This window comes from Trichosurus vulpecula, chromosome 1 (genome assembly GCF_011100635.1).
Source record: "Trichosurus vulpecula isolate mTriVul1 chromosome 1, mTriVul1.pri, whole genome shotgun sequence".
Lineage (NCBI taxonomy): Eukaryota > Metazoa > Chordata > Mammalia > Diprotodontia > Phalangeridae > Trichosurus > Trichosurus vulpecula.
This window is the reverse complement of record NC_050573.1, coordinates 276,104,117-276,127,045: the sequence shown is the minus strand read 5'-3', so window position 1 is coordinate 276,127,045 and position 22,929 is coordinate 276,104,117. Positions and strand designations below refer to the sequence as shown.

The 22,929-nt window shown below is 38.5% G+C and overlaps 1 protein-coding gene across 1 annotated transcript in view; it reads right to left on the bottom strand.

The window, feature by feature from the left end:
• Nucleotides 1–544: 544 nt before the first annotated feature.
• Nucleotides 545–22,929, bottom strand: part of CHD7 (chromodomain helicase DNA binding protein 7) — a 158,927-nt gene continuing 136,542 nt past the window's right edge. Inside the window, exons 21-37 of the mRNA XM_036757487.1 lie at nucleotides 19,824–20,023; nucleotides 19,483–19,642; nucleotides 16,498–16,587; nucleotides 15,892–15,995; nucleotides 14,390–14,519; nucleotides 13,937–14,009; nucleotides 13,716–13,773; nucleotides 12,623–12,851; nucleotides 12,136–12,344; nucleotides 11,317–11,982; nucleotides 10,446–10,606; nucleotides 8,330–8,557; nucleotides 7,627–8,070; nucleotides 5,020–5,241; nucleotides 3,807–3,947; nucleotides 3,541–3,645; nucleotides 545–2,517 (exon numbers count right to left, since the gene is read on the bottom strand). Of these exons, the coding sequence (XP_036613382.1) occupies nucleotides 1,588–2,517; nucleotides 3,541–3,645; nucleotides 3,807–3,947; nucleotides 5,020–5,241; nucleotides 7,627–8,070; nucleotides 8,330–8,557; nucleotides 10,446–10,606; nucleotides 11,317–11,982; nucleotides 12,136–12,344; nucleotides 12,623–12,851; nucleotides 13,716–13,773; nucleotides 13,937–14,009; nucleotides 14,390–14,519; nucleotides 15,892–15,995; nucleotides 16,498–16,587; nucleotides 19,483–19,642; nucleotides 19,824–20,023 (4,150 nt within the window). The 3' untranslated portion in view covers nucleotides 545–1,587. The remainder of the gene's footprint in view (nucleotides 2,518–3,540; nucleotides 3,646–3,806; nucleotides 3,948–5,019; nucleotides 5,242–7,626; nucleotides 8,071–8,329; nucleotides 8,558–10,445; nucleotides 10,607–11,316; nucleotides 11,983–12,135; nucleotides 12,345–12,622; nucleotides 12,852–13,715; nucleotides 13,774–13,936; nucleotides 14,010–14,389; nucleotides 14,520–15,891; nucleotides 15,996–16,497; nucleotides 16,588–19,482; nucleotides 19,643–19,823; nucleotides 20,024–22,929) is intronic.

The following is a 22,929-nucleotide window of genomic DNA, read 5'->3' as shown; positions in this document are numbered from 1 at the left end:
CAGGTGACACAGAAGATTGAAAACAGTAGTTCTCAGATGATACATTATCTCAAATATCAAAGGTCACCAAAGGGTACAAATCGGTAACTCTCTAGAAAAGGCTTTTTTTTTAAAGTGGGTCAGATTTAGTTTCATGTAGGTTGTTTGACACACTGGTTTCTGGCATCACAAGCACTGGTCTACAGGATACCACAGAGCCTTTGTGTCCCTTGCTGACACTACAGCATTGTGTTTTTCTACCCATTAACCAAGGATAAATGACCTAGATATTGTGCCTATTAAAGCTTCATTTTTCTTTTGCCCTTTTGTTCTTTAGTGTACCATATTATCACATGCTGAACACATTTTTAAGTATTCTCAGTCTCTGATGCCCTTTCGAGGGGGTAATGCAGGGGGTTTTGTGTGCATTTCTGGAGAGTTAGCTAGAGTGAAGGTAATTCAAGATTTTTCTTCCTGTCTGGTCTCAAAGACAATCAGTTCAGAGTATTACTAACAGCTAATCTAGTATAAGAGGATATATCAAGAAACCGTACAAAAGCCAGAATGCTGTATTGGCATCTATTGCAAATACAAAAAATAGAGTGAACACCAGTTGTGATTTCCCTAAACACTACATTCTATAATTACATCTCTGCATATCATGGGTCACTTTTATTAAAAGTATCATTACTACAGTTGGCAGCAATTTACATCTTATCTTACATGATAGCAGTTTTCAAAGAAAAAATAAAAGGACATCACAACAAAGAAAAACAATACATTTACAAAGTCATGTCTGTAAACTTCAAGGCTAGTTTAGAGTTGAGGTAATGCTGTTTAGCTTTGTGGCTAAAGTAACAAAGTCCTTTAATTTAAAAAAAGGTACCTGATTCTCTCTCTTTTTCTTTCTTTTTTTTTTGTTTATACCAGTGCATTACAAGATCATGAGATAATTGAACTGTAGTTTTATCCTGTAAGAACCTTCTCAGTGGGTTAATTTCCAAAAGGTACTCTTCACATTCAACAGCTGCCTTATTATTGCTGTGTCTCAAGACAGAGACATTCACACTATCTTGGAGATTGTCAGAGTGTGTGAGTGTGTGTGTGTGTGTGTGTGTGTGTGTGAGCAAGTGTGGGAACTCCCATACAGTCAAAAATAATGAGCAAATACGATATGTATGGTAAATTTCATCTTGACCTTCACAGCAAAAAAAAAAATTAAAATTAAAAAATTAAATATATAACTTCATACTTCCTTTAAGCAGCACTTCCTTCTATTAGTGCCACTCTGTTACAAATTGCTGCTTTTATAATACCAATGGTACCAAAAGAAAAAAAAAAGCAGAGCATTATGTAAGTTTCCTTAAAAAGACATGATCACCTCTCAAATTTCATCTCTCCTAGGGATAATAAATAATGCACTGCACAATACTTAATGACCGAGATACCTTTTGACACATCTGTATAACATGACTTAGACTTTTTTTTTTGCTACACTATGTTACAGAACAGCTTATAAAAACTAGGTATGAACATTAACTGTGAGTGTAAACAGTAGGACTACCACTTGTCAAAAGTTTTAAACACTTTAACTGTAACTGGTACTGGTTATTCATCATTTTCATTGTTTTCTATTTCATCCCCCCCATCAAGTGAGTCTAGTTCTTCACCCTGTGCTATTTCATCTTCTAAAATGGAGGAATCTGCAGTCTTTTCTAGGCTCTCCTCAGCATCGCTGCCTTCTAGGTGTTCTTCATCTTTGAAGGGAACTCCCTCAGCTTTTTCAGCAGCCTTGTCATCACTGGAACCCACTGCATTCTGAAGTCCTGCTAATGCTGGGAAACCAGGCAGTGTCAATCCTCCCAGTCCTGGAGGTAGAAACATAGATGGGTAGAATAGGCCTGGAGCCATGGTGGACAGTAGGAAAGGATTGAAGGCTAGAGGGTTTGAGGGCAATCCAGCTGTGGCAGTAGCAGCACTGACAGATCCATTTGCAGAGTCAGTAGCAGAAACAGTATCTGTGCTTTTCTCAGAGTCTTTGTTCTCTTCTTCATTCTCATTCCCCTTCTCTTCTACTTTTGAAGTGCCATCCTCAGGCTCTCCTTGACTGGAAGCAGTAGTGGTGTTTCCAGTAGCAGCTGAGAGCGGGTTATTTAACAGCCCACCAAGTCCAAACATGTTGGGCAATCCTGCCATCCCTGGCAACACCAGAGGGAGCATGGCAGCAGGATTCTTAGAATCGCCTCCAGCAGCAGCAGCAGCAGCAGCAGCTGTTGCAAGTCCTGGAGGAAAGCCCATGAGACCTGCCAGTTGCAGAGACTGTAGATTCTGTAGGCTCTGAAGGCTCGTGAGATCCATCCCAGCAAACAGGCTGTTCATCAGCAGCGGGTTGATGCCCGAAGTGGAGGCGGCCGCAGCAGCAGCCGCAGCTGCTTTGGCAATTTCACTTTTTGGCCTTCTCCCTCTTCTACTCGCCCCCTCTTCCCTCACAACAGGCCCTGTGAGGAGACGGTCAAACATGGACTCTGGAACAAAACCCTAGAAAGGAGAGGTGAAACATGATCAAAGCTATCAGCATCTTTTATGTATGAGACAGCAATGGTTTATTTCATTGCAGCACTTAACATTCTGAATGGAAGAATCTAAAACAAGTAAAACATTCTAAATCTTCCTTTATTTTTGTTAGGCTCATCTGCTGAGCTCATTTTCCAAGTGGACACTAGATTTAAAATGCTAAAATTCAATTCAACTCAACAAATATTTATTATCCATGTATCACCACATGAGGTTGTGTATTGGGCTCTAGGGATATGAAGACAGAACAAAACAGTCCTTGTTCTCAAGGAGTTTACATTCTATTAAGAGGATAATAACATCAACACAAACATGAATACAAAGTCATTTCAAGAAGGAAGGCCCGCTGGGAGTGAGGGGGTCAGATTAAGACTCACCTGGACCCTCATGTATCAAAATCTAGTATTCTGAATGGAGATAAACTAGCAAATATTACCAACTAAGTTCAATATATTTTATGATGGCAACTATTTTATCTTCCATCCTATATCCCTCTATTGAACTATGCTAAATTGATGCATACGTTATGAAGCAGTGTAGATCAGCCCATTTATGTGCAGAGCCCCCCAAATTCACATTAATGATCTAAGAAAGAGAACAAAAAGGGTTTCCAGTTAAAACAGGATAACTATATCCCTGTCTGGCTGGAAGAGAGCTTTGAACAGCCTTCCTCTAAATGACTTCCACATGGGGCTGATTGTCTATTACCTGATAATTTTTTCTTTCTGAAATCCAATGCAAAGATTTTAATGTTCCTTGCAACTAAAACTGAAAAAATTAAGCCACTACTGTTGTATCTGTGGTCAAATCTGATTCACAGTGTCAGTTCCCTTAGTTTAAAAATCTGTTTGAATAGGCAACATGGTAAAAGATTTCTAAAAACACCTGAGTCTTCTTTGGCCTACAGACAGCAACACACACTATTTTGGGTCAGGTTTTAAGAATATACATATAGATGCACACATATACACTTGAGTTCATACTTACAGACTGCTTTACTATATCAGTCCAATCAGGAGCCACAGCAAACTCAGGATTTTCCTCTAACCACCTGGGCAAGTCCTTCATTGGAGGAGCCATAGCCCCACCCATCTGATTAAAGACATTAAAAAAAACTATTTTAAACTATAGACATACTTTACATACATACAGTCTTTTTTAAATGGTTTTTCCTACAAAGAAATAAATTACTAGGAAAAACTACCTTTTTGAAATAAGAACTGCTGATAGATTTTTCTTATAAAAAGCTTTACCTTCTTTCCATTTCGTTTATTTACAACAGGTACCCTTTCTTCTCCTGTCAAGGTGTTGATATCCAATTTGTTAGGGTTTCGACATCTATGTCGTTTCTGTTTCGGTTTTTGAAATGGGGAAAACAGAACATCCGCACTCTTCTTTGAGGAAAAAGGAAAAAACAGTTGCTGTTTAGCCCCTCTATTGTACTCAAGAAAATAACTAATTAGCCATTTTCAATTTTCAGTAAAGCATTTGGAACATTTAATATATAGTCTGCCTCTATGTGTGTGTGCCCACATGTGCATGCTATTTCTCATGTACAATAATGCAGTAAATTAAGTGTATAAGGTGAGAATGTATAAGTATGTATATATGCGTGTGAATATATGTAAGTACACGTATATGTGTGTATATGAATACATAGTATGGTTAATAGTCTCCTGGATTCTTATTATTGCATCGCAATGATATGATTTTCAATGAATTAAATATTAAACTTTTAATCAAGTCATGCTATTATAAGCTATAATTGTAAAACAATACCATACTAACTTTTACTCCTGATTCAGATATGCAAATTGGTGTGGATAACAAGAAGTGAGAGAACAACAACTAATACTACGGTTAGGCTAATCAAAACTATCTGGAACACGACTGAAACCAAAAAAGATGAAATTTAACTGGAACAAATGGGCAAGTTAAAAAAAAAATTAGTTGCATGTGTCTAGGATGAGACAGACCTGATTTAATAGTAACTTACTAAAAAAAAAAAAAGGTCTAGGATTTTTAGTCAAGCACAATTGTAATTACTGAGACAGCCATGTAAAAGAGCTGCCAACAAAGCTCACACAATATTAGACTACATTAACGGTATAGTTTTCAGACTGAAGCATTCCAATCAAAAAGGCTGGATGAACATCTGTTAAGGAGGTTGTAGAAGAGATTCTGCACTGTGTGGGTGGTTGGACTAGCCAGCCTCTGAAGAAGGGGTTCTTAATCTGGGAGTCTATTGATTTCTGGAAGTCTATGAACTTGGATGGGACAAGAATTACATTTTTGTTTTTACTAATCTCTGACCGAAATTTAGCATTTTCTCTGATTATTTAAAAATATTTTGAGAAGAGAACCAGAGGCTTCACCTGATTGTCAAAGGGGGTCCATGACATACAAAAAAGGTGAAGAACCCCTTCTCTAAGGTCTCTTCCAACTCAGTGACTCTATGATACTTACTGGTACATAACTTGGCATATCAACAGTGTAGGTAGGATGCAGTTTAAGCCATTCAACCAAATCCTTGTTTTTAGGGGCATCTTCCCCAACCAATCTGGTCCCATCTTCTAGGTTTATGACTGGGATGCGAGTATCTGGGTCCAGTTGTCCAGGAGACGGAATGTTCCTCGTTGGTGGGGTCTCTATATCTTCTTCAAAAGCTTTGGTCACCTCAGCATCCTCCTGTAGAAAGATAACAATTCCACAATTCTTTTAATTCTCACTTTTAACTAAAACATTCCAACATTGCACTGTATCCCAGGAGAATGTCACCCCTAGCGTCATGAGACTTCACGCCTAAATGAGATAAAAGATTTTTCAAAAATGTTAACTTTCAAATGAGTTGGACGATTTATTTTTTAATTCCATATATGAAATGGCAATTACTGACAATGCTTCACTTGTTTATAATGCAGTTAGAATTTTCATACTTTTTCGTCCTACCATTCCCTGGTACCTTTGAAATTCTAACCAAGACACTTTTTGTCTGAGACCCATATAAACCAAATGAGGAAATAGTTCTTAACTACGTAACTCCCTTGTGAAAATGGTGGAGATTATCCGGCTCTTTTTGGGGTCATGGACAAAGTCATCAAGAGGAATTATGAGGTTTGCTAAAAAAATTAAGTTTGCAAGGTTAATCCTTGGTGCACTGCACAAAGTACTGCTTTGCTGGCATAACATTCATTGGGTACATGGAGCAACACTGTGAAGTGGAGGAGCTCTAACTCTCTGCAACTTGGTGTATCCTTAATTAAAAATTGTTCCTCTTCTAGTCACAAGTTCCCTGGCAAAGTATGTACTATGATTCAAATTTCTAAATGAAAAGTTAATAGCTTCTACAACATAAATTTGTCATTATGAACTTGTCAAAATTTATGAAGATTGCTTTAGTCAACAAGATATGCTAAAATGGTGTACAGTTTCAAGAAGGAAGGCAGAACATTAGTGATAGCATGACGTCTGAAGATGACATGCCTGATACAATTGCCATTTTAGGTAGGACACACCAAATTATAGCAAAATTGCTATTTTTCAACATTCTGTTAAATAAACCCTTATTAAGTGCCTACTGTTTACACTATAGCGGGAGTGTGGTAATGGATAGAATGCTGGGTTTGGAATCAGAAAGACTTGGGTTGAAATGCCACCTGATATTTACTAGTTGTGTGACCCTGGGCAACTCCCTTAATTTCTATGTGCCTCAGGCAATACCCAAGGATTCATTTACTAACTCATAGGTAAGTTACTCCACCTACTTTGGTGGAGGGCATTCACATACTGGGAGTTACTTATGGAGTCACTATTTTCAGAGCACTCTGCATACCTAACAAAACATTGTACTATATGACTGGAGAGGTAGTGTGATGCGTTGGAAAGTGTTGGACTTGGAGGGGAGACTTTGAAACTTTTGACACCTAATAGAAAGGGACTTTGGAATTCACCTAGGCCAACACCCTCACTCTACAGAAGAAAGCTGATTCAAATTCTACCCCTGACCCTTATTACCTAGGCAAGTCACCTCATCACCTCATCACCTCATCAGTAGAATGAGGGCTTTGGACTTGATCTAAGGTTCATTCCAGTTCTAAAAATATGATGCTAAGAAATCAGTCTTGCTTTTTCTCATCCCATCTGCATAAAAATTTTTTCTAAGTTCTAGAATTATAAGATAGGCAAAAAAAGGTAGCATCAAGGAGAACGCAAATGTTGGGGGTGGGGAGAATAGTTTTCCTTGAGCCTTATCTTTTAAAAGGCACTTCAATTCTGGCTGTCTCAAAGACATAGACATCTACAGTCTAAAGAAGCCTATACTGAATTGATTCTAGTGCCAGCTTACAGATTTGGGTTTCAATTAGGATAATCTATACTATGCCATAAATTCAACACCCAATTTTGAGGCTAGAAATGGCAGAGTCCTCTTGAAGGAGTATATCTGAAATCTTTCAATGATAAGAAATGGCCAATCTTTTTGATGAATTATGGTGGTAAATTAGAGGAAAGGATAAATGTATTGCACTGACATATTATAAGTTCTTTTAAAATTATTTCATAAGTGATAATTGGACTAAAATAATAGTGATTTTCAATCAGTTCAAGTTAAAAAATCTAGTGATCTTAGGCCAAGGAGAAAAACACAATTAGAAGCTGTGAACTCACCACAATTTTCCTGGCCAGAAAAAAAAATAGTACATTTATGTAATCAAAGGCTGACCCCAAACAAATTTTTCCATAAAATCAAGCTTACTACAGCTTAATAAATCTGTGCTAACATTTTTTTTGGCTAATGAAACCAAGCTTTTTCAGCAGTAATCAACAGATCATAACCAAAGGAGGAGTAACTTCTAAACTAAGTCAGAGTGAATAAACACATAAAGAAAAGGAAGCAGATCCTTGCACAAGTTGGGACACCTACAAGCCACCTTTGTCAGATACTACTCTGTTAACCCCAAATCTCACCTATTTCTTGAATGGTATAAGCTAGATTTGATATCCTTAATTGAGATGAATTCAATCAGATACAGAAACAGGAGTGCACACCGAATGAAAACTAGCTACTGGACTTACTACACTCAATGATGTCCGTTTGTTGCTCATGAAAAGCAGATCAAGCCCTTCTACATTTTTCCTCCTTCCTCGCCTCCTCTTCATGGGAGGTTCTCCATCGATTAAGGAGCCATTAAGCAGATGCCTTGTGGGTGTGCGTGAGAGACCTGCCTGTAGCAGTTCCATTTGAGTTTTAAAGGCATCAGACACAGGTGTGGAGACATTAGGCAAGATAAACTTTGAAGTAACAGATGAGAAATTTGAGGTAGAACTTGCTGCCTCTCGAGAGGCCTTTGATAAATCTACAACTTTTTCTTGTCCATTTTCTGAGACCACCTGAGACTCCCGCAGCTGAGCCACCATCTCCATGAGATTCCGCCGCTTGGCAGCTCTTTCAGCCTCAATCTCTATTTTTCTCCTCCTCCTCCTCCTCTGACGAGGGACTGATAGGTTGAGTGCATCTTCCTAGTGAAAAATGAAGATGGGGAGTTGTAAAGAAGTAAAGCTATATCTGGTTTACTGACTGGCTTAAATAAATAAATAAAAATAAAATAAAGGAAGTAAATTAACCTATTACGAATAAAAACCACAGCATTTGGAAGAAGTCTACCTGTGTGATAGCCCCTTTTATTCTAAAAGGGATCAAATAAGCATAAATGTTTTCAGTTTTTAAAAAGACATAGAATTAATTTTATATTAAATAAATAAAATCACTCTAACTTGCCTTTGACAACTGGGGAGAAGCTGCGATATCCTCACTACCACTGATGCTAGCTTGCCCAATCATTGAAAGCTCTGTAAAGGTCCTTTTCTGTAAGGGGCTGTCCACAGCTGTTGATGCATAACCAGGCATAAGTCCCTGGAAATCAAACATCTGGCGTCTGTTTACTGGCCACTTCCCTTTCAACACTGCTTCGCAGATGTTATCTAATCGGTTTATCATTACACGATCCTATACAAAGGAGAAAAGACATAATGAAATGTTGGCACAGAGAAAACTTTGAGTCTTATTCTAGTTAAGAACAATGATATGGAAGTATTTGGTAATCATTCAAAGAATAAAGAAAAATGTTTAAAGTAGGTTAGTGAATCTAGAAAGACTGCCTTGTTATGGATTAAGTCCTCAGGTAGCCCTAGGACAGAGAATTCTGTTTTTCACACATGAACAGACCATTTTAAACAGAAGACACACAAAACCACCTCCTCAAAAAAAATTTGTTTTAACTCTTCAAATGTAGATTTCCATTCATATCTGCAAAGCTGACAACTTCATAAGTAGTTAGAAATACAGTTCTTTAAGTCATCAGGACAAACATTGAACATCTGTGTTTTGCATCTTGAAGTTCTGGCACCTTCACATCCAACAGGCTGGATCTAAAAGTCTATACCAGGAAGTTGTTCCTCATTAGCGTCACTATTAATAAAGTTCAGTATTATGAAATGGGCATCAACCTAGAGACACCTAATGAATGTCAATTTGCATTCCACACCCATTATCACTTCAAATTTCATTGAAGCGTGTACATTAAAAATTTCTAATTACAGCTTTTAGTCTACTTGGGCTGAGTTTCCACAGATTAAAAATGCTTGTTACTATGAACCCTTCAAATCATCTCTGAAGCTCCTTTCTGTATCCAATAAAGCAGATGAAATTTCTGCAGGAACTAAGCAGACAGGAAAGGAAAAGAATTCCTTTGAGAGAACAATCTTGAAGTGAAAAAAAAATCATTTTTTCAGCATCCCTCTGTTCCCTCAACTTAAGCAATGATTACTGATGATTAGGATATAAGGTCATCCTTTAACTTCCTGATTGGCAGGAATAATCTACCAGTGATCTTGGTAGCTGCAGCAGATGACCTGTTTTCCCCTTGAAATAAGCCTATTAAAGCAAGTTTTTTGTTTTATTTTGCTTTAAACCAGATGGCCCTATTTATGATGATTAGAAATATTCCTACCTCTATTTTTTCACTCTTCAAAACAGAACCAATTTGAAAATGGATTTATGACAAAATTACTATATTCAGCAAGAAAACTAATTTCCCTAAGTTTATATAACATCTCCTTGTTAACAATTCATAGGCACAGAGAACACAGACTCAGAGCCAGAAAGAACCTCAGGTCATACATATAGTCCAACCTCCTAATTTTACAGATGAAGAAACTGAGGCCCAGAGAGATTAGGTGATTGGTCCAAGGTCACGCAGATAATAAGAGGTAGAAGCAGGAAGTGAACCAGGTCCTCTAACCCCAAATCTGTCTTTCCTTCCGCTACTGTCATTGTACTGTGAATAGCTTTCCATACAACAAAATTTTACCTACAAAACTTGTTTTTCTTTGAAGAAAATTATATTTAACATTATATGTTTGAAATTGAAATCTCTCTACACAGAATTTAATCTTCTAAAATTCTAAAGTTTGATCTTAATACTGAAACTCTTTTGCAGATAAAATCCATAATTCAGGTTCATAAATTTCTTCCTTCCAGGAGAGTGTGATTCTGTTGACACGATAATTTATAGACAACAAGGAAACAATACAAGTTAGTAAACCATGACATCTAATCAAAGAAGAACCTTACTACACTAAAGTCATAACCACATTCTACAGCTTACCACTCCCTAATCACTCCCTGGCTTGTCACCATTCCCATTGGGTAGCCTTCTAAAAACTTTTTTCATTGGTATTTTCAAGAATCTTTGACAAAAAGATATCACCTACACATTTTGTGTATGAAAGTATAAGTTCTATAATTATTTGGGGGAAAAAACAAAAGGAAACAATTTGGGAAAGGATCCCCCACCCCATATATTTTGATCAAAAAGAAATGATGAAGCACCAACCTTAGGCCAAAAAGAAAAGGTGAAAGTTCTTTCATGAAGGAGCTGGGCTACAGAAGGATCTCCATCCTCCATGTAAAATCCATCCCGGGTCTCATCCCGGGCCGTGCTCATGGATGCATTGCTTTCTTCATCAAAATTCTTCCCTTGAGAAGCAGTTCCTGCTGAGAAGGAAGAGTTGATATGCATTAACCACAAACAGGATTGTCCCTGTAACTGAAACTCAGGTAGAACCAGAATTAAGTTAGAGAAGAAAGGGTAATTTTCTAACAATTGCTCACTAGAAGTGACAGCTATGGCTGAAATGGATGATTTTGTACTTTATTTCTACTTTGAGTAGTCCACAGTAATCAAACACCAAAAAGATACTTTCTAGAGGAAATTTCTCATGTGCCCTGATTCTATCCCTTTTACCTAAAGAGAGAAACAGTGAAGAAACTGAGTGATGACAGTATACTGGGTAAGACGTCTACTACTAATTAAAAATTCTTCCTCAACAACCTCTCCTCATCCTCCAATTCAAGAGGAACAGTTCATTTAGTGGCATGTTAATTATGCCTGATTCAAAATAACTATAAATGCAACTTCTTGTCACTAAACCATTAAATATTACAAATTTGTCTAAACCCATTCCTTTAGGGTTTAGAATGTATTAAATGTGTCATGTTTATGCACCAGGATAATATATCAAAACTAATGAATAACTTTTAGTACCTGATAGAAATCTGGGAATGGAATCCCTTCTTAGAGGAAATTCTGCATTGTATGCTGTAGAGAACTTCGTAGGCCAAAGTTTAGCATGATTTTGTTATATAGTATGTTTTAGAGAAAGTTGTTGATAACTAGAACATAGAACTAGGTGTGTAGGCTTTACCTTCAGGTTGGGAAGACTCTTCTGATTTATCATCATCATCTAACTTTTCTTCTTCATCTTCTTCAGAACCTTTTTCTGAAATAGACTTTGGGTCTGCATCTGCACTAATTTCGATATCCTTTGTTTCACTTTTAACAGAAGATGTCTCAGCCTCACATTCCTGCTTAATGTCTTTTTCTCCAGCATCAGCTTCCTCCTCCTCAGCCTCAGGTTTTTCTTTGGCCACTGAATGCTCAGACTCCTCCACTTTCACTTCGGCTGGTTCTGTAGCCTTTTCATCTTGAACGTGGGTTGATGAGATGACTGGAGGAGTCTGACTGAATCCAGTAGCCAGTGGGTTTAAGGAAGATACACTACCTGTCCCTCTATTTTGAGCAAAGTTTTTATGGGCATCTAAGAAGGACAATTCAGGATCATTCAAGATATGATAATCTGTCCTACTGACTCCATGTTTAGCAGCACCAACCAATAGATCTTTGTCATGTTTACCACATTCCCACCACTCTGGCAAATCCAAGCTTGGCTGGCAGAGTTTTAGCCTCTCTCCCAGCTGAGGGTGATGAAGAACTTGTTCTCGTATTTTCCTTAACAGTTCTATGCGGTATAAAGTTCTAGAGGCACGTTCTTCGGTGATGGGCTCAATCATGGAAGAGAGGTCAGGTGGTTCTACAACACAAAAGCAACTCTATTTATCTTGGTAAAACAAAAGAACTAGCTTCTAAACTGCAACTAAATAACACATGACCGAATTTTTTATTTATTTGCTTTCAGTTCCTTATTTATCATTGAATAATCATTTTTATTTATCAATATACCTACCATCATCTGGCTTTGCTGGCATTCGGCATACTCGCCTACACATGGCTACAAAACAGTTGAAATATTTCTCCAAACTCTCATCAGACTTTTTGTCAAGTCTAGCAAAGGCTCGGAATTGGTTCCAGTCAAACTGCTGTTTCATTGGATCAAAAATAATTCCAAAAGTAGAAACTACACGGTAAAAATCTGCCTCTTCTCTTCTTGTCCATCTATTGGAAAAGGAAAGATATTATCTTGAATAGTACCTGAATAAAAGAGATTAAAGTTGACTGGTAGTCTCCCCCATCCCCTGCCCTTCATAAACTTAGCAACGAAATATTCAAAGGACAAACAGAAACTAAAGTGCTTTGGTTTTTCAAATTTTCCCATAAATATTATCCTTGATGGTGATTTCTATGGGTTACAAGTGCCCCCCCCCAAAAGGGGAGGGGAACACAGTGGAAAAGCATGTGGGAGGAACTGAATAAAACTGAAAAAAAGAACTCACTTTTGACGTTTTTCAGATATAATAGCTTCTCTTTCTGCTTCCAGGGCTCTCACTTCCTCCCGAGGACGACGCCTTCGTCGGTCAGTCTTCATTAGTGCCTCTTGCCTCATTTGTTGCCTTTTATAGCTGCGCTGATAGGCAGTAATGAGGCGGCGCAGACGGGTAGTCAGGGTTGAGGTGTTAGGCCAGTAAAGTTGGCCTAACTCGGCATTACTTTCACTGTGCTTGCCTAGAGGAGTGGAAAAAAATATTTTTGAAATGCCTACTTGCTTCTTCGCAATTCCCAACAAAGTAAGATGACTTATTAGCATTCAGACCACATTGCAGAAAGGATGGCTCAGTGCCCTAAAAATGTAAAAATATAAATTTGGAATAATTACTACTGTAGAGTTAATTAGTCAAGTGTAAAAATGAAATTACTGCTTCAGAAAAATGTATGGTTATTTGTCAAACGTGTGTGTATATATATATATATGTGTACATATAATGTGTATATATATACATATACATACACACATATCTATATATAATTATATAGATATTATAGATTATAGATATCTATATATAAATTTACTTTATACCCTACATTCTATATCACAAGTGCTTCCTTAAGCAATACTTTTTCAAAGGAAGCTCATGAATCAAAAAGACTACAAATTCACATGATAATTTAATGATTTTATATATTGGGCAAAAGGTCATATTTACTATATACAATAGTAAAACTTAATCTCTATATTTGGCAATAGTTCTTGCATTTCTAATGATGCTTGATAATTATTACCGACAGCAGAAAAATCCAAAAGCTTAACTCTTTTAATCCAAATTACCCTGAATCATTCTGTTATAGATAAATCCCACTGTGTAATCATAAAACAAACATAAAGAACAATTATTTACAGGTAACTTAAAAGTGCTAAATTACAGGGGGGGAGAAAGATCAAGCAGCATGAGAAAAAATGATTTTTAATAACATTAAAAAAGTAACAAAATATCCCCAAAAGACAAAGTGTCTAATATCTTTGGCATTAACATGAACCACAAATATTTGGTATGAACTTACTCCCTTTCTTCAACTCTCACATAGCATTACCTGTAGTGTGTATGTCCATGGATTCTTCCTTCTCCTCTGGAGGTGAGTTTGCAAATTCCTTGAGAAGAAAAGTGAATTGTTTAGATTTTTATTTGTCCTTAGCTTTTAGGAGAAAGGTCTTTCCCCCTACCCTTGCCCCCAAAGCTAGTGCTTTGTGGGTGTAAAATAATCTAAATATGTTATAAATGTTGAATTGAGAATCAGTATACTCAAGTTCTTACATCTATTTCATCTTTAAATGGGGTTCTGGTTGGTTTATATTCAGGGTCTTCATCTTCTCGGTCAAATTCTCCCCTATGTAAAATTTAATTTAAAAATAAAATCAAATTAATAAACAAGTGAATTTTACTTTCCCACCCAACAATCAATTTATTATGTGTTACTTTGAACCTGAGGCCTGATGTTAAAAGGGAAAATAAATAGCACTAGACCATGAAATAGTGAAAAAAGAATTATTTGGTAGGGACCAGATTTATCTTCAAGAGATAATAAATATTTAAGTCTGCTTTTCACTACCATTTTAACATTAAACACCATGCAGACCAAATCAATGGCAGTCATTTAAACACCCAAGTTAGATTCTGTATAGTAAACAAAAAATATAAAAATTGAACCATGCCAATATATGTGATACTGACATAAAGTTTATTAAAATATTAAAACATCCTTCTTACCCATCACCACCATCTGCTAGCATGTCTGTTCCTCTTTGCTCAGCAGCTATGGCCTTGGCATCAGGCATGCCAACCCGTTCCAGAAAACACAGTGCTGGGTCAGCTCTCATAGAATTGTACTTCTCATAGCCTGTTTCCATCATCACCACCACCCCGCAGATGAAGCAAACAAAAACAGAAACAAAAAAAGGCCTTGTCACAGAAAGATTCATGGCACAGATACATGACGCATATTTTGTTTCTGAATCAAGGTTATTATCAATATTGAGTTTAAGGAAACAAAAATCTGTTTTTAAACAAAGTATCCCAGGGATGAGCATCTTAAATAAGGTTGTTTGGGTTAGTGTTACTTTCAAGAATATTACAAAAAATAAGACCAATGCTAATAGGAAAGCACATTTTTTTGCCCCCCCCCCCTTTTTAACCAGGTCTAATTTTGTCGGACATTTGAAAGGCTTCTTAATGGGCTCTTTATGGCCTCTACAGTGGTACTCCTTTTTCACTCCCATCACCCCTTTGTGAACAGTTTCAGTCCTGCTGGAACTTGTACTGTCACCCGACCCACACCCCCCCAAGCCCCCCTCTACATAAGGCCTGAGGACCTGTCTTCTTAGGTTTGGGACGACGCGTGTCAGAGAGATGACGCTGTTCCCTCTATGGTTTACACACTGCAATTTGCTTTTTTACTGCCCAAGTTGACTAGATGGAAAATGGCAGAGCCCAACAGTGCGCGGCAGGGAAATGATTTTTAGGCTAGACTTGCCTCAGCTGAGCTCACAAAACGTGGCTGCTGTACATAGGCAGAACAGCACAATTCAATTAGGATTTGTACTACAACACACTGCTCCTAACTGCTGTAGAGCCCCAAGCCAAACTGTAATCATGAAAGGTTTTATAAGCCATCATTCTCCCCTTTAGTCAGGCTGGGCTGCTGAGAATACCTCTGCGACCTCCAGAGAATTGGGATTATAATCAGGAATCGCTCACTGTATATATCCTGCCAGCTCCACATCCCCAGCCTTTCAAAGTTAACAAGGCTGCATCCCACTCAAGGGAGCCGGGAGTTCTCAGCACTGACATTTGTGAAATATTGCTTGGAACAAAGCCCAGGAGGCACTTGTACAGATTAATAGCAGAGGTTAAGCCCACCGTCCACTTTGACACTGGTTGGCAGAATTAGCAAGAGAAGCAGTCCTGGAAGCAAAGTTTATGGAGATCTATAGTGCTACTTGGCTATTATTAAAACAAATATGGTTTTGTTTTATTTACAGCCAAGAAAGAAATATTTTCTTCTCAAATATTCTACAAACATTTAAAAACAGCATCTGATATTTACAGCTCAAATTAGACTTTTAATACAGAAAAATGGTAGAAGCCAAGAGTCCTTTGGAACTATGTTCATTAATATTATGACGGGAAGAAGGCGTGTGAAGAGTTCTAAAATACAGATAAAGCCATGCAGTCAAGTTGTATTCAAATACCCAAAGAGAAACCTCACTTACCATGTTTGTACACTCCAATTAAGAGGGATTTATCTGCTTCCTTATCCCACCAATCTGTAGGAACTTCAGCATGGAAAGTTTCAGGTATCCATACATCTGTTTCACTGCAAAGAAAATAGCTTAAATTACACTTAAAGTGAGTACTATAATAAAAAATGTTATGCCTTATGTACAATATATGTACACCCATACAGCCTTCCTTATGGAATCTATGTGGAGAGATCTGGGCAGTGTGGTGAAGTGAAGGCTAAAGGAAGCCAGCAGAGGTCAAGGTGAATCATTTTGCTGTCTGCCTTTACTAGAAACAAACCTTATGTGGCAACATGTTTAAAAGGCTACCTTCAAACCATCATCAGCTACTTAAAGGAGTGACTAAAAGTAACTCACATAGGAACATTATTTAAACACACACATAATAAAAACCAAGGCTCACCCAGATTCTTGCCATACCCCCAAGCTCAAAACTAAGAAAATCACATTCAAGTTTCACAAAGAGAGAAGTCACTGATAGCAGCTTATGGAGGTTCTTAAACACAATGTTTAAAATGTTTTCAGATTACACCAATCTCTACAATAAGGCATAAAAAAATGTGCACTTGCACTAACCTTGAGTCAGCACCCTCTAAGATCTTATCTGCCTGGTCCCCTATCACTTCTTGTCTTAGATAGTACAGCATGCGGACACGCAGCAGGACCCTGGAGAGGAAGACAGAGGGGGGGAAAAGTTCTTAACTTCAGGACTGTTTGCCAACAGTGGCTTTTGGCAGCTGCTGCTGTTCATCCATCATCCTGCCAAGGCTGATTAGCCATGCTGTATGGTAGGCTTGAAGCGTGACAGATGGTGGCACATAATCACCTCTGTGTGGTGCTTTCTGCTGGCTTCCAACAGGCCTGCCTGGCAACCGCTTACACTGCACAGAGAGGGACCAAGCTCAGCCCAACCCAGGCGCATTTCATTTAGTTCTACCTCGTGCAGCTTGTGAAGTTTGGACACGTACTCCACCATCGCCTCTGAAGTATTGAAGCAAGTTTGTAAACAACTGAGCAGATGGCTTTCAGTCACTGTTCTGCTTCATTATCTCATAAAATTTCCTCAGCTGCTGCCTTAATACCATTTTTGGAAGCACATCAGAAGTTGTAGGAATAAACGAGATATAAAATCTGGTTTTACTACCTTACAATAAACCTTCAATATGGAATGTCAGGTTTTTCAGATTATACAACTTTTGTTTCTGAGAAAGGTGGTAGTTGTATGTATGTGTGTATGGGTGGGTGAAATCCCTCTCCCTTTGGGCAAACCACTTTTTTTCTTCCTCTACTTTGTACTATTTTTTTCTTTTTACCTGTGTATAAGTTGTAACAAAAAAACAGAAACTTTCCTCAGGATTTGAAATGTGTCCTATTTACTGAAGCTCTTGGAGTGATTTCCAAGGGATCAGTCAAAATCACTTGGAATGCCAGGAACCAGATTTTCCAAGGTAATCAAATCCCATTTGGATTTTCACAATGGCTAAGACATTATCCTTTGCAACAAAATCCACCTGGCAAATCCCACAGGCTTATACTGTGTTTACCCAAGTACAGCATCCCCTGCTGGCCAGCTTGTGGTGTTACACTTTACTGAAGACCACCCTCATGGAGGCAAGCAGGTTACTATTGCATGAAGTAGTCCACCCTCTTTCTCAAGGAAGAAGCAAATGGTTACTTCTAAAATTGTGAAATCACAACTACTTTGTGCCAGACAGTTTCAGTGATGCAAGTCAGGTCTTGATTTTATTAGAATGGGCTATCTAACCAATCCAGAGCTACCTTCTCTTACCTCTAATCAGTCAGGGCCTGCTCCAAAGCCCCACATAATTTTTTTTTTGGTTTATCCATTTTATATTCTCTACATCTCAGTTATTCCTATGACAGACAGGCTCAACAGTTAACAGCATATGAAGGATAGCCCAGTTCAAACCAAAGGGACAATTTAGGAAGGGATTACTTGTGTAATACAAACCAAAGGGGCAACTTTGAGTCTGGTGTTTCCTTTCTTTTCCTGGTAGGAACAAAACATCTGAATTCTACTTCTGGTACAAAAGCCATCAGAAAGAGAGTACAAAGAGTAACCCAAACCTTTGACAGAATTTTTTTTAGTTAAGCAAAAATCAACACTAGTAGATGTTTTTGATGGCTTCTGCCACCTGAAGCAGGAGGTCTTCCTGTTTCAAGAGGAACTAGAGTCTGTATGGAATCCTGGATCTTTTTCCTCTTTTTGGAGGAAACAGAAAGGGTGGAGGGTAGAGTTAAGTCTAGCCTACCCTCTACAATCCAAAATTTTTGGCAAATGGAATACTTCAATAAATTATGGTAGAACCAATATAAACTCCTATTTTCTATCCATGGACATCATCTCATTTTAGATACGAACAGGGCTTAGAGGAATTACACAAGAAGATGAGGTAGGCTAGACTTACATGTTTTTAAACTACTAAAGATTAGATGGGTTAACAACTCCCCCTCCCCGCCCCATTCCCCACAACAATGACTAAGAGGAAAGGCAGTAAGAACATTAGTTACTGCTTACAAATATGGAATGCAACTGCAGGGAACATACTAAGGTAGGAAGTCTGTTAGGAGCATTAGAGAGGGAAATGAAACTGTAGTGCCTGGTAACACAAGCCATTGTTCCCACATTAAACTCAGGGAAATGTATCTACTTTGGATGAGCCTCATTTCCTGGTTTGTTTGCATTCAGAACTCAAAAGGATGTGAATAGAGATCAGACGGTTTACGTAAATCCCAAGCAAATGGAAGTTTACTAACAGCAGTACTTGAAAGGCCCTTTTAGAGGGTGCTACTACTTTAAAAAACAGGGCATGTTAGAAGTAAATAAATAGCCTAGGATTGCAAATTTAGAAGACTTAAAGTAGAAAATCTTTTTGTACAAAATTGGGAAAGAAGTTTCCATCATCCAAAGATGTCTCTAAAAAGTGCCAGAACTCCAAGCAAACACCTTCTCATGTTTCAGACTTTGAAATTCTACTTTTAATAACAACATAGAAGCAGTAATGTACATGGGTCTTCCTTTGGTCTGCAGTTATGTTGTTAATGGTTGATATTAGAATTCAATTATACGAATATTTGCTGAATGCCTAATGGGCACTACCAAGTACCGAAATAACATCAGACTCAATACATTCTATTAACTTTGTATTGTCAAATTCCTATATTCTAGTTGGGAAATGTTAAATTTGGGAGTGGGGTGGGAGAAGAATGACAGAGAGAGAGAGAGAGAGAAAGAGAGAGAATGAATCTCCTCCCACTGAAATTTTTTCCTGAAGTTAGCTAAATGTTGAAATCACATTATATAAACTGACCATAACTCTTTACCAAATGTTTGTTGGAAATTAATCATCTCTATAAAGACTTGATAACCACCCAGCCAGGCATCACCTGAGTTGTTCCGATGTTTCAAGAGAGACAGCACTGCTGTGCAAAGACAATAATCACACATTCCAGAAGCCTTTAAAAAAAAACAAAAACAAAAAACACCACACATTTCGAAAAGAAACAGTGCTCACAGATACGAATCCTTTAAAAGCTTACTTGTTACAGTGATGTTTCAAATGTTTCTTATAGCTATCCTCCTGAAACAAGGCATCTGGGTTGCAGCTTGCCAGCCAATCAGCATCTTGGAGCACTGGCTGTGCACTCTGGGCTTTCACTTTCTTTCCCTTCCTTCCCCTTGGCACTGGTGCTGATAAGCCTATAATAATAATAAAAGCTTTTCACCATCCAAATTGCAGTGTCAGAGTCAGATATTTATACTTAAGAGACAGGAAAATGTAGGGTTTATGTTACATCTTTTTAACAGCAGTATGTCACAAAGGTCTCAGCCAGCTCTTCGCCACCAATGAACCCCAACTAGTACAGTGACACCAACATACCAGAATGATTAACCAAGGCTCGGGTCTGGCCATCAGCTGTTGGAGTGATCAGATCCCAAATGAAGCTTTTGATATTTTCATCTCCTTTGTAATGATGGAGACAGTAGACAAGGATGGTCCGGCAGATGGTCTCTACATCTTGTTCAGTTAGCTGACGTTTGTAACGTCCATGAGAAAGGATGTCAGTCCACCTACCCCAACTGTAGGGAAAATATTCAGTATGTTGGCATTACACTAGCATTTACCTATGAGGCTTTCATTTTAATCTTCACAGACCAGTTGTGCTGCGAAATTCTTGGTCAGTACTAATGATATTTTACATAAGGTCAAGTCAGGGAAACACAGCACCCAAGAGTTGAGTATTTATTTTACAGAGTAGGCAATAAGTTCACTGCTTGTAAATGCAGCAGCTGAACTACCCTAAAAATAATCAAATACATATGTCTAACATGGACCTTACAAATCAGCTACAGAATGGGCTGTCCTAGTACACTAATGGAATCCAGGGATTTGGGAAGATATTGTATACTTTGCTCCCCTCAAATTAGTATTGGCATGATTTAATGCTGTATAGCTCTTTTAAACTAAAAGAATAGTTCAAAGCTAGGAATGACTACCCTGAAAAGAACAGTGCAATGGTAAGTGTTATGCTAGCATCGCCCCTGAATACATTTCAAAAGGACGTCATGGAAATTAATGAGAAAAACTATAAAGTGTTTTGAGTTTCTTTCTGAAAAAGGAGCCATGATCAAATCATAAAAGCACCCAACAATGCCATCCATTCAAAAGAAAAATTGAAATCATCAGCTCTTGAATATCCATGCTACGTGGAAGGAGAAAGAAACATGGCTATCCCACGGATACTCGGAGAAGTATCTTTGCTGTGCCTTCGATCATTCTCCTCAGCTGACTGGTTGAAGCAGACGAGTTGGAATACTCCTTGCTCCCCACTGCTATTTCTAGGGTCTCCCCACACCTCTATCACTCAGCAACCTCTCTTCCTTTGAGGTTCATATTATTCATATATACCACCCAATCAAAATCCTGGTAGCTCTTGTCTATAGACCCCCAGGTCACTCCTTCCTTCTACAATGAGTTCGCTACACAGTTCACAACTTTTTTCTCCTTCCCAACTCTTGGCCTCATATTAGGAGATACACATACATACATACATACACACACACATACACAAATACACACATATATACATACATAAAGAGACACAAAGACAGAGACACTCCTTCAAATTTCCTAACCAAGTTCCTCAACCTACTCACATCCCATGAGCTACTCCTGTACCTCATCTCAGCCACACACAAAGATGGACATACCCTTGATCCTGCTATCCTTCACAAATGCAGCACCTCCATGTTCAAGAATTCTGAAATTCCCTCATCTAATCATAACCATACTGGCTTTTCACTTTTCCTTCTGTTTTTCTTACAAAATCCTACTCTTCATCCACACTGTGACCTGACCTATTAATTCTCTCCCAGGCCACCTCCCTTGCACTAGTCACTCTCTTCTCCTTAAGCACCTTGACCCTTAGGGGACCAATTCAGCTCTATATTGTTCTAGTATCTTTAATTCCTAGTTCCCTTATCATATCATTGATTCTGCCCTGCCAAACCTCAGCCTTGGATCATTCTCACCATTTAGCACCTTTGTTCCTACATACATGATACAGAATGAAGATGGAGAAAATCCTGCAACTGTTCTGAGTGGGTCCACTAAAAACTTACATCAAATAACCTCAAATGGGCCCTCACTGCTGCAAGGCAGTTCTACTATACCTCCCTTATCGACTCACTGTGCCACTCTCCACAGTGACTCTTCCTAACTTTTTCATCCCTCATCAAATCTTCATGGTTCCCTATCCCTTCTGGCCCCCTCTGTCATTCCCACTCTACCACTTATTTTTAATGTCTCCCTGTTTACTGGCTTGTTCTCACTGCCTTCAAATATACTGATATCTCTCCCTTCTCATTCTCCTTGACCTTCCTGCAGTTTTTGACACTGGTGATCTCCTCCTTCTCCCTGATACTCTTTTCTCCCTAGGTTTTTGGGATACCACTCTCTCCTGGTTCTGATCCTCCTTATCCAACAACTGTTCTCAGTTTCTTTTGCTGGACCCTCATTCAGATCATGCCCTTTAACCATAGGTATTCCTCGGAATTCTGTCCTTGGTCCTATTTTCTGCTCCCTCTATTCTACTTCACAAGTCATCCTATCAGTTCTCATGGTTTTAATTACCATCTAAATGCTGAGGATTCTCAGATATACCTATTGTGCTCCAGCCCCTCTGCTGACCTCCAATATTGCATCTTCAACAACTTTTCAGATATCTCAAACTGGATGCTCAGTAAATATCTTAAACTCAATATGCCCAAAACAAAACTCATTATCCTTCCCCACCTCCTACCTTCCTTATTACTGCAGAGGACAACGGCATCCTCCCAGTCTCTCGGACTCACCCAAGATTTCACCATCCCTCACTGCACTCCCCTCTCCCCACCACCTCCATATCCAAGCTGTTGACAAGACCTGTTGATTTCACCTTTGCAACATTTCTCAAAATATGTCCCATTCTCTCTGACATTGCTACCACACAAGTGTAGGCCTTCATCACCTCACACCTGGACTATTGCAATAGCCTGCTGGAGGGTCCACCTGCCTCAAGACTCTACCAATTCCATCCTTCATTCAGCCACCAAAGTGATTTTCCTAGAGCGCACAGGCAACCAAGTTTCTCCCCTACTGAAAAAAACCAGTGGCTCCTTATTGCCTTCAGGATCAACTGCAAAATGCTTTGTTTGGCATTCAAAGACCATTCTAACCTAGTTCCCTCCTATCTTTCTGGTGTTCTTATACCTTACTCCCTGCTACACCCTTTGATCAGGTGACACTGGCGTCTTGGCTACTCCATGAACAAGATACCACATCTCTTGAATCTGGGAATTTTCTCTGGCTTGTCCCCATGCCTGGAATGCTCTCCCTTCTCAATTCCACAGACTAACTTCTCTGAAGTCCTGACTAAATTCCTATCTTTTTCAGGAAGTCTTTCCCAACTCTTTTTAATTCTAATGCCTTCCTTCTCTTAATTACT